Here is a 12,110-nt window from a genome sequence, read left to right on the forward strand (position 1 = left end):
GAGGGCGCATACTTTGAATAAAATATTTGTTATCATTCTCTTGAAATAAATGTGTCTTTTTCTTGAAAAAATACCGGTTTCATATGTATACACCTGGTAGATGGCAGTATTTTCATGCTTATTGATAGTCTGAATTGTCTACTTAATTAAGTATAGTCAAAGATTAAGTTTCTCAAAGCTCTGTAAGCTTTGAGGTACACATTCTCATTGTGACGCTCGCGCTGCGCGCTCGATTTCCGATAGAAATTTGTAAGCCTTTGTTCAACCTTTTTTTTCTCGTATCTTTCGTCGTTTTTCAACACATTTCTATTTTATTTTCCTATTTTTAATTTTATTTTTCACAAATAAAACAAAAAGTACGCATCCTATCAAGAAGTGATTCTTAATGAAATTGTAGATATTTTTTGGGATAACCATTTTTGTTAATACTTTTTTTTTCGTATCCTACAAAGTTTGTCCACAAAATCGAAATTTTGATTTTTCATTATTTTTTGTGCAATGAAAATTTTAATTTTTGATTTTTCCAGAAAACCAAAAAATTTGTTTTAATAATCATGTGGGGCTTTCAAAAATAAATGTTTTTCATCCTGTGCGTTTTTTGGCTGAAAATTTTGATTTTCGGTTGATTTAAAAAATTTCGAAAACGCTATAACTTTGACAATTTTCTTTTTACTGAAAAAAGTCATTAGGATACATTGTTTGTTCTTTTTAATAATAGAAATATGCGTACATAGAATTTTCAAATAAAGAAAAAAGTGGTTTCAAACATTTTCAAAATGCGCTCACTTTTTGAATTTGTATCTAAAATGGCTATTTAACAAACTCGTCGTTTTTTTAGGACCTAAAAAAGTTTTCCAAAGATGGATTTGATCCATTTATTTTTTAGAGAGTTATCGTGTTAACGGACGGACGGCCAGACAGACAGACTACATCGTAAAAACCTGATTTTCGGATTCAGGGGGTCTCGATACTTGGAGATCCGTTGAAAAACTGTGATGTCAAATCTCGGACAATTCTAATACTTTCTCAAGCATAAATGATGAGAATCTAAAAATAGGGGTTCCCATTTCAGATTTCGAACGTGCCCCCGCCCCAGCCAGCCTTCTTTTAGGTAAGAAACTTTCGTATCTAAAGGAAAGCTGGGAATGGGAATTCTCAGCATAGAACATAAACTAACCATGACTCTCGTTTGAAAATAATCGCCCCACCCCCCTTTATTAATCGAAGTTTTGTGGGACTGTTGTTGTAACTAGCCTCTCCACTCTAGATGCTTTGAGGGACTCTTAGGGAATTATTAGGAGATAAAGCAGTAGGGCACTAAAACTGCGATGTAGAAAACGATTCGATAGAAGATTCAATTAACCAAAATCGGGGCTTATGAGGTTAGGGATATAATTTAGAAGGTGAAACGCGGTAAGGTTGCTGCATAGACCATACGTGTAACGCATGTTTCAATACCAATCCATGCTATCAATTGTAATAATATACATTTGAGAAAATGATATACAATTTCAGGGACATAGTCGAGTGCGAAGCACAAAATACATAATGAGAGTGTGCTCGTTAAAGCCGAAGGAGCTTTAACAACAGAGAATTGACAATAATGAGTATTTTCATTAGTATTTATCAACCTAAAACTTTCAAGGTAAATTGAGATATTAGACTCATATATAAGGTAACATTTTCATTAAGGTTTATTAGAAAGAAGTCGTAAATTTTTTAAAGTTTAGCTCAAGTTAATGATGTTCAGCAAATTCTTTAAGAATTTTATCTATATTAGAGGTTTTAAACAATAATACGAAATTTTAATTACAGAATGAAAAAGTTGTTGGTTTGAAGAAGCATAAATTGATTCTATTATGCTTGCGGAAATTGAAAATTATCGTTTTGAGACGAACGTTAGCAAAATAACAATGAAGAAATGAAAAACAATTTAAGTTCTCTGCAGAAATTTTAAACTTAATTTTCTACAAATTATATTTTAATTTACTGACGTCCTAATTATGAACTTTACAAGTCGATTGAGTTTGCAGGAGAAATATGTAATTACTAGAACTCGTTATCTTGAACTACTTTTGCGAGGTAGCTGTGTCAAAGTACGAACTAAAAACATTTCTGCCATTTAAAGATTGTCGTATAAATTTTGAGTATGATATAAAATAATATTTTTCCTAGAGATACTATATTTTTCAACTTTGGGTAGTGGTGCTGTCGTGCAGTGGTTACATTTTCATCACATTCATACATAAGAAAAGTTAGTATTTGATATAATTTTTTAACAATTGTTCGGAAACGAACCGAGATCTGGAAATAAGCCCGAGAAACTTGTGATAAAATTCTCTTAAATTAACAAATTTGCTTTGTGTAATTCCTTCTTACGATTCGATTTATTTCAAAATCGCTCTATATATATGAAGAAAGTTTACATACATATATAGTTTTATGATTTTTGGATTGGCCAGTTTTCGTACCTACTCTCTCTAAATATAGATTAGTGAAAAATTCACTGATTGCAACAGTAGTTAGACATATCACTGATAATTCAGTGATTTCGACATTATTTAATCATCAGTTCAGTGACAGCAGAATATATCATGCGAAACACAATATTTAAGTTCTAAAATTAAGCGTTGTTGTTACTCTTTTACTCAAGGAGCAAGAGGAATTCCTTAAATGAAATGCCTTTTTTAATCTTCGGGCTGTAAGTCTTCTGAATTAAATGCGGAAAAAATATACTATAACTCGTATAAAAAGCACTTACTTAACGGGTGTGTACGTGACAAACCAATATTGAAGGTTTAGTAATATATTAGATTATTTTTTATTTAAAAGCATTGAAACGTTTTACTATTTTGAATTTCTGATCATATTTATGGGTTTTAGGTTTTCAGAATGATTATTTGTTTTAATCTACTAAAATATTTTTTTATTATGACTGCTAAATCGATATGGTGCAGTACTTACAACTCTCAAAAGTGGTTATTTCACTAAATGAATAAGTGACTTTTCACTAATTCTCAGTGACCATTTTCCAGCTATTTCAATCAAGAAAACTCCCTGACAATCAGTGACATTTTACTGGTTCTGATTTAGAGAGTAAATATTTACATTAGTAAATATTCAAGTGCTAGAGATTCACATATATTCCTATTAAACTTCTTGGAAGAAGATTGAATATCGCGAAGCACTGAAGAGTGAATGATTTTTCATGTTTTTTATTATAATTCTGAAAAGATTTTGCTTTTATGTCACATAAAACTGCGATAATACGATTCTATTACGAGACAGAGGAAACAGATATTACTCTTGCCTTTCTTACTTTCAGCATTGAGCTTGGATCCCACATTACGTGTTTTTATGTATGATATTAGATTTCCTTGAAAATTTACATTTTGTAAAATAGTATTATTATTAATCAAAAAGTAAATTAAAAACAATCGTATATTAGTTATAGATTCTAATAAGTACTTAACTCTTTTGATTGTTTACTTGAGATAGTAAAAATCAATTGCATTAAAAAAATATTGATTGGTATAATTTAAGCAATCTAATAATATAAATGCATTGAAATGTTTCTTGAAATAATGTTTCGGAACAAGATATGATGGATTACATATATCGAATTCTGAATTAAACAAAAGCCATTGCACATATGCTATGTACATTCAATTATAATTCGAGAGGCTCAATAAAATCCATGCCAATTAGAGAAAATTATTAGAGTCAGTATCAATTGTTTACAATGTATCGTACAATTTTAATACTGTTTTGTAAAGTATTATTACTGCGATTTCTGTTAATTCCAGGTTTAACAAAGGTTTCATTCCACAGAAGATTAATGTAAAAATTGTAATTTTACTACAATATTTGTTCGCAAAATGTTCTCTTGAAATAATTTTTGTGATTTTTCTGACGGCGAATTAAAATCATCTTCCAAGTCTCATAAATTATGACATATAATCAAAATTAGAAGAAATTTTTAGTTACGTTGTTTTTTACTGCAGTAATTAATACTTGCGACTCCTTCGCTAAACATTACAACGAATTTAAAACATAAAATTTCATAATTTAATGTTTTACATATTAAAATTTTTGTAATAGATAATTTCAAATTAATAGCGGTTGAAAGTAAAAAACGTTAAATCGAATTTTTTTAAATTATAATAGTTAGTATTAAATTGAAAACCTTAATGTTTAAATAATCTTAAATTAAAAATAATTTAAAGGTAACACTTTGAAATTAAAATATTCAATAACAGACAAATTTATAATTAAATTGTTAAAAATTGCATAAGATCAAATTGAATTAAGTAAAAAAAGACTTCATTTGATTTGATATTATGCAATTTTAAACAATTTAATTATAAATTTGTCTGATATAAATTAAGTCTCAAGTGTCGATACAAGTGTCGATTGTATAGTTTTGTCTATAAAAATCACGTTTATTTCGGTCAAACCTACTGAAAAAGTTTCCTCGTGATGCAAGAAGGAATACGTAATTTTCTAAAAAAAAAAGTAAGGGGGTAAACCATCCCTACATGTATTTAAAGTTGTATTCAAAATGTTTAAATTCACAGGAAAAAGTTTAAAAAATATATACATTGCAATAATAAGTGAACTTACACAAAATTACTTTTTAATTGTACTTTTGTTTTAAGTGACTTATTTTCGCTTCTGTCCAGAAAATGTAAAGCATCTTTTAAATATCTCTTTTGTTTTAGAAATATATATTCACAGAAAGAAAGAGATCATTTAAAATACAGTTTCCTCTAAAGTTTATTTATTATTTGTTAATAACTAAGAAACCGAAGGAAAGATCAAGATTTTAGAACAAATCAAAACTTTCCAGCACTTATCTAACAAAAGATATAAACAAGATTGAATTGCTCAAACAACTTTTTCGTTATCTTTCATTAATTATTACGCACAAAGTGAAAAAAGTACAGAAAGGTACAAATTTCCAAAAAAACCGCAACTAGCAGACACTGGTATAGTGGAAGATAGTCACGCCAAATGAAAAATAGAGAAACAGTTCAAAATTTTAGAAAAAACCGGAACATTCTACCAATTAAGCAAATACAATAATACTAACAGTGATAATAAATTGTTTAAACGATTATTTCTGTCAACTTGAAGTAATTGTTACTTCACTCCAATTGAAAATTAGACAAAAGGCCAGAAATTTGAAAAAAAAACCCGCATCTTGCCCGCATTATTCAGATGAAATATTATTATCAATAATAATAAATTGTTTTAAAAAATTTAATTTTCTTGACTCTAATTTTGTATTTAACTTATTTTAATTTAAAATTGGCCCAAAAGTGATTTTTTTAAACTGCAATTTTGTAGCATTATTCTAAGATAATATTATTAACAATAATCATAAATTATTGTAACAACAGCCCTTGTTCAATGATGAACTATCACCTCCCTGAAATTGAAAATCGGACAAGTGGAAATTTTTTGAAAAATCCGCAACTTTCTAACTCTATTATATGAGAACATTACAAAAAACAATAATAAATTCTTTAAACAATTTATGTAAGCATCTAATTATCAGTAAGAAATAGTCTTTTATTTGCTAGAAACAATTTTCAATTTAAAAACTGAAAAAAAGTCATAAATAGCGCCAAAAACTCGCAACACCCATTTTTCACTTATAGGGTTTTTGGGACCCTATAAAACAGACTTATTAAAAAAGAAAAAAAATGGATTGATTTTTGTGTGGATTCGTACCAACTTCCAGCATGTCTCCATAAAAATTCTAAAAAAAATGTTTGGACCACCCTTATATTCATGCATCTTAATGTTGGTATCAACGTATTAAAATCTGCGAATTAAAAGTAAAGCGTAGTATAACTGTGAGTTTACCTTCAGCGCGAAGACTTCGAATCTGCGTCTCTAAAGGTCGGAAGGCGTTGAGCGGCAGATTTTCTAAGTAATTCCTACTTAAATCGAGCAGACGAAGTTTCTTCAAAGGCCTGAACGCCTCACTGGATATTGCATTGATCCAATTCCCATAGAGGTGCAGCTCAACAAGGCTGATTAAATTCTTGAACGTGACTTTCCCAACGATGCTGATTTGATTATATGAGAGGTCGAGAATCTGAAGGGATTTGAGGTCCGCTGGGAATTCTTCCACCTCCTTTAGTCGATTGTGCGTCAAGTTTAGAATGCGGAGGTGTTCCATACCCTGAAGCCGCTCCTTTGGTAGGTTCTCCAAACTATTCATCCCCAAGTGCAAGGTCAACAAGTTAGGAAGACTTCGAAACGCTCCCGGCGATACTCTAAGAATGCTGTTTTGTCTTAGATAAAGGTGGATCAGAGCAGGAAAGGCTTCAAAATCTTGTGACGTAACAATACTCAAATTCGTACAGGATATATGAATTTCCTGCAAAGTCGGATACGTTGCTTCTGACGGTAAATCATGTATTCGATTCAGAGGATTTCTTGTTAAATTCAGCCAAGCAAGACCTGGCAAATTTTGACCAGATAATGCAACAGCTGGAATCTGTCTGAATTTGTTTTCCGAAAGATCAACCCTTCTTAATAAGTTCGAATGAGTGAAAAAGTTTGCTGGTAGGGCATTCAAATTATTGTTGCTTAAATCGACCAATAATAAGCGAGTGAGATTTGCCATCGCAAACCCCGACATGGACTCTATTTTATTGTTACTCAAATCCAGTTCTCTCAGGTATTTCTGTCTTGCAAAACTTGCTACATCCACAGTAACTATCTCGTTATAAGACAGAGTGAGGATTTCGAGGTTCATTGCATCCGATAGGGCGGAATAAGGTATATCCGCAAATCGATTTCGGTCCAGTCGAATTTCTCGAAGCAACTGAAGTCCGTTGAAGATATTTGGAGGAAGAGTACGCAACAAATTGCGTGTCAAATGCAGACGGGCTAGATTTCTATTCAGAACGAATATCGTCTCTGGCATTTGAGATATCTGGGCATCATCGAAGAACAAGTCTTGAAGAGAAGGAAGTCCGTTCAGGCTGTGTTCCATAATTTGGCTAAAGTTGTTTCCCGCAGCTGCGAGTATTTGAAGTCTTGAAATCTGAAGACGACGCAGGGCAGAAGCTGTGAGAAGATTGTCTTCCAACTTGAGTTCATTCAGACTCGAGAGATCTCTAAAAGCACCACTCTCAATAATCATTATCGAGCAATTTCTGAGATTGAGAGTTTTAATTGGTAAAGCAGATTGAAACATTTCGTCTTCAAGCACGGTAAGATGGTTGTTTGCTAGGTCTAGAACCTTTAACTTCTTCAGAGCAGTCAGTGCGTAGGGATCTAATTTCCTGAGACCATTGTCCTGAAGATACAATTCCTCCAATTCATGCAACTCGGAAAACATTTTAGATGTTACGTGTGTGAGTTTGTTTACACTCAGTTCTAGAACTTTCAGCGCTCGCATAGGCTGAAAAGCGGAATCTTCTATGACTGATATCGAGTTGTTGGTTAGATATAATCGCTCTACCAAAAAAAGGTCGCGAAACAAGAGAGCTTGTAAGCGTGTCAGCTTGTTGTGGCCAAGCCACATGATCTGTACCGATGCCTGACCTTTTAAAGTATCATTGTGTAAGGTATGAAGACCATTACTATCTAGCTGAATGGAGAGGAGGGAACTCACACCAATAGAAGAATCCGAGGATGAAAATTGAAAAACGTCGCCTAAAACCGACAGCTGATTGCCTTGAAGGTTCACATGCTGAAGGCTCTTTAGTGAGCTAAATGCACCTGTCTCTATACTCCTAATGGTATTTTTCTGCAGATGCAACTCTAAGAGGGCTGAAAGTGGCGAGAAAACCCCTCTTTTTACCTCCGTAATTTCATTTTCTTGAATGCGTAGTTCGCGAAGCTGATGCAATTTCAGGAAGCTCCCGGGTTGGAGATCCCGGATTTTATTACCATCGAGAAAAAGCGAGGAGAGATTCTTACATGTTGCGAAAAACTCTTTAGGAACTTTCTCGATATAATTGTTGCTCAAATGTAATTGGGTCAGTTGATTCAAACTAGTAAGGCCTTTGCCATCGATTCGTCTGATCGCATTTTGTTGTAGGTATACCACCTCGAGAGCAATGCTACCCACAAAAGCTTCTCCAGGAATTTCTAAAATATTGTTCTCAGCCAGATAAAGTTCTCGGAGTTCCGGAAGTTTCGCGAAGACTCCGCCAATGTAGTGAATATGGTTATGACTGAGTTCAATTGTTCGAATGCGTTCGTTGCTTCTAAAGGTTGCAACATCCAAAAATACAATTTTATTGTGGCTCAAATCAATAGATTCGAGTTCCTTGAGGGAAACAAACGCATCTTTGTGAATTGTCTCAATAGAATTGTAGTACAACGAGAGGGTCTCCAAAAGTGGAAAAGGTCGAAAACAATCCTCGGTTAATTTTTCAAAATCGTTGCTACTAAGGTCGAGGATCAACAAGGAGTGAAGTACAGAGTGCCCATCACTTGGAAGTTCTGATATTTCATTCCAAGCCAGCCTCAGTGAATCTAAGTGTTGTAGTTTCCTGAAAGGTGCTATTGGGAAGAGTTTTAATTTATTTTCAGCCATATCAAGATCACTGAGGCTGTCCTCGAGCCCAGCGAAGGCGTATTCAGAGATTTTCGATATCTGATTTCCTTTGAGCGTTAATTTGATTAGCTTGAGGCCATAGAAGCAGTAGGAGGACAGTTCCTGTATCAGGTTAGCTTCAAGGTCCAATGCAGCAAGCTTATGCAGTTTAGCCAATGCTTTTTGAGGCACCTGTGGTAGTCGTCCTGCAATTAATCCCAGAGATTCCAAACTATCTTTCACATTTAGGAATGCGGTTTCACTAACATCCCGAAGAGAGGAGTGAGAAATTTCCAGGTGCCTGATTTGTGAGCCTGGTGGAAAGGGCCCCTCCTTTAACTCTTCGATAGTTCTATCTAGTTCATAGACTCTTAACGATTGAAGAACGGCTCCCTCTCCTGAAAAGGTTGACAATCCTATTTTATTGAAAGAACTAAAAAAAGCTTCATAAGAATCTTACCTGCAGTGTTAATCACTCCTTGTAATGTCGACCTGATTGTGTCTTCCGTGGAACCCGCACATTCGAGGAACAGGCCATCTTCAAAATCATAACATGGGCATCCAGGAATGGTTTCGGAAGGAGGACATTCTGCTGTCTGACTGGCGACTTTTGAAATAAATAAATAGGGACATATGATGGCTAGGATCAGTAATCTGATACTCCACCTGCTTGGAGAGTACAAATGTCTTCTCCTTAGTTCCGAATCTTGCATCATCTTATCATTACATCCGAAAGTGTACTACGCGGCCAGTTGGGGATTCATGTCTGAAACAAAAGTAAAAGATATTTTGAACTTAGCTTCGAGTAATTTTAGAGCTTAATTTTTTATTTTAAGCTAAAAGGAGAAAATCGTTGAGTAATAGTTACTTTATGATACACGAATCAGTCGCGTTTGGTCGAAAATTTAACTATTCTATTTTTAGAAAATTAATCTTCTGTGGGTAAAAAGTCATTTTTAGGCTGAACTCTTTTGTTAAAAATGTAACTATTTTGTTTAAAATTCGTTTTTTTTTTAATAAGAATTAATTTTTTCTAACTGACAAGGTAAATATTTCATTTTTGATTTAAATTGACATTTTTATTAATAATTAATGTTTTATGGTTTAAAGTTGCACCTATCTTATTGAAAATGCATGTCTTTTGCTACAAATTTGGTTGAAAATTTAGTTTTTTAATTTAAAATTAAACAATTTTTATAACCAATAAACTGATTTAATGAAAATGTAACTTTTTGGTAAGAAATTAACTTTTTTCTTAAAAAATCACATTTTTAGTTGAAAATACAAGCTATTTATAGATAAATCGTCCTCCCGGCTTTAAAATTAAAAAATTTAGTTAAAAAATAATATATTTTGTTGAAAGCTCGTCTCATTTTGGTAGATCATTAACATAATGCTGGAAAATTAATTTCTTTGGTTAAAAATGTAACTATTTTGTTCGCAAATTATCTTCTTTAATTGAAAATTAAACGACTTGGTTAAAAGTTGAACTTTATCATTGAAGATTCATATTTTTAGGACTCCCCTTGATATTTGGGGTTCACTCTTTTGTTGAAAATTTAATTCCTCGATTTAGTTGAAAACTAATCTTTCTTTAAAATGTAACAATTTTCTTGACATTTCCTGTTTTTTGTTTTGTTCAAAACTAATTTTTTTATCTTAAAATTGCAATTATCCAATTTTGCTAGAAATGTATACGCTATAAGTTTAAAATTTAATTATTTGGTAAAAAATTCACTTATTTTGTGGAAAATTTATCTTTTTGGTCGAAATTTAATTTTCTTGATTTTTTTCACATTGTCTTTTTATTAAAAATTCAATTGTTATGGTCTAAATTAGTCTATGTTGTATAATAATTAACAATACGGTATAAAATTAAAGTAAGATTCGTTTGTAAATCATCTTTTCTGTTTTTTTTTTCGTGTTTGTTAAATTTACTTTTTCTTAAATCATATTTCTGCAAGATTTACCTCTTGGGCTCAAAATTTAAATTTTTCGTTAAACATTTAGTATTTTTTATGTTAAAAATCACTTTATCTCTGAAAATTGCAACTTGTCTATTCTTGATTAGAAATTGATCCTTTATAAGTTGAAAATCCAACTATTTGATAGAAAATTCATCGTTTTATTTAGCTGTAAGGCATAGCGTAAGTTACAATTTTTGAGATAATAAAAGACACTGTGATCCTCTTCCTGACTTTCTTACCTAGAAACCAGCCGATGTGTACAATGTGAAAATTATTTTGAAACTATTTACGAAAAAAATAAATCACGATTTTTAAAACTCCTAATTGGATAGCTTTTCTTTGTTATTGGAAACTTGGAAAAATTCACTTGAAATAAATAAAATCAAGTACGAAAAAGTATAACTATTTTTACAGGAAAACACCAATGAATATAATAATTTTTTTAATACTAAGAACTTCAGGTGGCCGTTTTAATCAAGGAAACAAATTTTCGGTCCGTCCCCGGTTCGCAAAAAATTATTGAAATATTTTAATTCTTTGGAATTCTTTCCTTTTCCATTTTTTTTTTAATAGCCTTAGTTGCTGAGATGCACCCCTATACGAGTTATATTTCTTTTGAATTTTGTTGGATCCTTCGATTCTTTGAATTATTTTTATCAACTATTTAGATTTCTTTGAAGTGGTGAATTCTGATGAGCATAAGAATTGCAAGTGGTTAAATGCCCTCAAACATTTAAAATTAAATTTTAATGTGTAATACACAGTCTAGTTACTGGTTTTTGCAATTAATCAAATTATGAGAAAAATGATTATACGTTTCAAATAATAAAAAAAAACAGAATTTTAATATAATTTTGATAAATAACTAAATGAGTAGTGCAAACCTTAAATTTCTACTCAGAATAAAATGTAAATTGACAATTGGACAGTACAGAGAAGTATAAATATTTCTTCAGTCATGCCTTAATTTTGCGAAAAGAATAAAATATTTTAGGATTTAAACATACACGTAGAAGAAATTTATACAATGAAGTATTTCGATACAATTTTAAAATATGACAAGAATTTTTTAAAACTTATTTATATAGTTAGTCCAAAATTTGACTTTCAAAAGAAACCAGACGAGGAATTAATTTAACGAACCTTTATTAAATTTTTAAATGTAACTAAATTCTGAACTGAACCAAAATTTATTTACTTTTTAAATTTATCTTAACTTCATTTAAATTTTAAATTTACTTTGAAAAAATAATTTTTTAAATTTCACTGAATATCTAAAGTACGAAAAGAATTTAAAAAAAATGTATTTAGTATCTCGAGAACGTCCCTTTTTTTAAAAAGAACTTAATTAATTTTAACGTCATAATAAATATAATAATTTTAGGCCCTCATTAACTTTAATATTTTCGGCGTACAGAGACAGCTCGAGTCAGCTATAGATATGGCTGGCGAAGGCAAGCGCGAGAATTGCGAGACAGAAAATGACCGGCACGTTCGTTTTGGCTTTTAATGTGCGCCTTGGCTCCATCCCTCTCGTAGACGTAGGCAAAGGGCGCGGTTGCGATAGAAACTTCGAA

The 12,110-nt window shown here is 31.7% G+C and overlaps 1 protein-coding gene across 2 annotated transcripts in view; it reads right to left on the reverse strand.

The window, feature by feature from the left end:
* Positions 1 to 12,110, reverse strand: part of LOC117171705 (protein artichoke-like) — a 352,979-nt gene that overhangs the window by 23,511 nt on the left and 317,358 nt on the right. For both annotated transcript variants that reach the window (XM_033359255.1, XM_033359256.1), the window contains 2 exons: positions 9,027 to 9,332; positions 5,872 to 8,964 (listed from right to left, as the gene is read on the reverse strand). In XM_033359255.1, the coding sequence (XP_033215146.1) occupies positions 5,872 to 8,964; positions 9,027 to 9,282 (3,349 nt within the window). In that variant the 5' untranslated portion in view covers positions 9,283 to 9,332. The remainder of the gene's footprint in view (positions 1 to 5,871; positions 8,965 to 9,026; positions 9,333 to 12,110) is intronic.

The sequence above is a fragment of the Belonocnema kinseyi genome, chromosome 4 (assembly GCF_010883055.1).
Source record: "Belonocnema kinseyi isolate 2016_QV_RU_SX_M_011 chromosome 4, B_treatae_v1, whole genome shotgun sequence".
Classification (NCBI taxonomy): Eukaryota; Metazoa; Arthropoda; class Insecta; order Hymenoptera; family Cynipidae; genus Belonocnema; species Belonocnema kinseyi.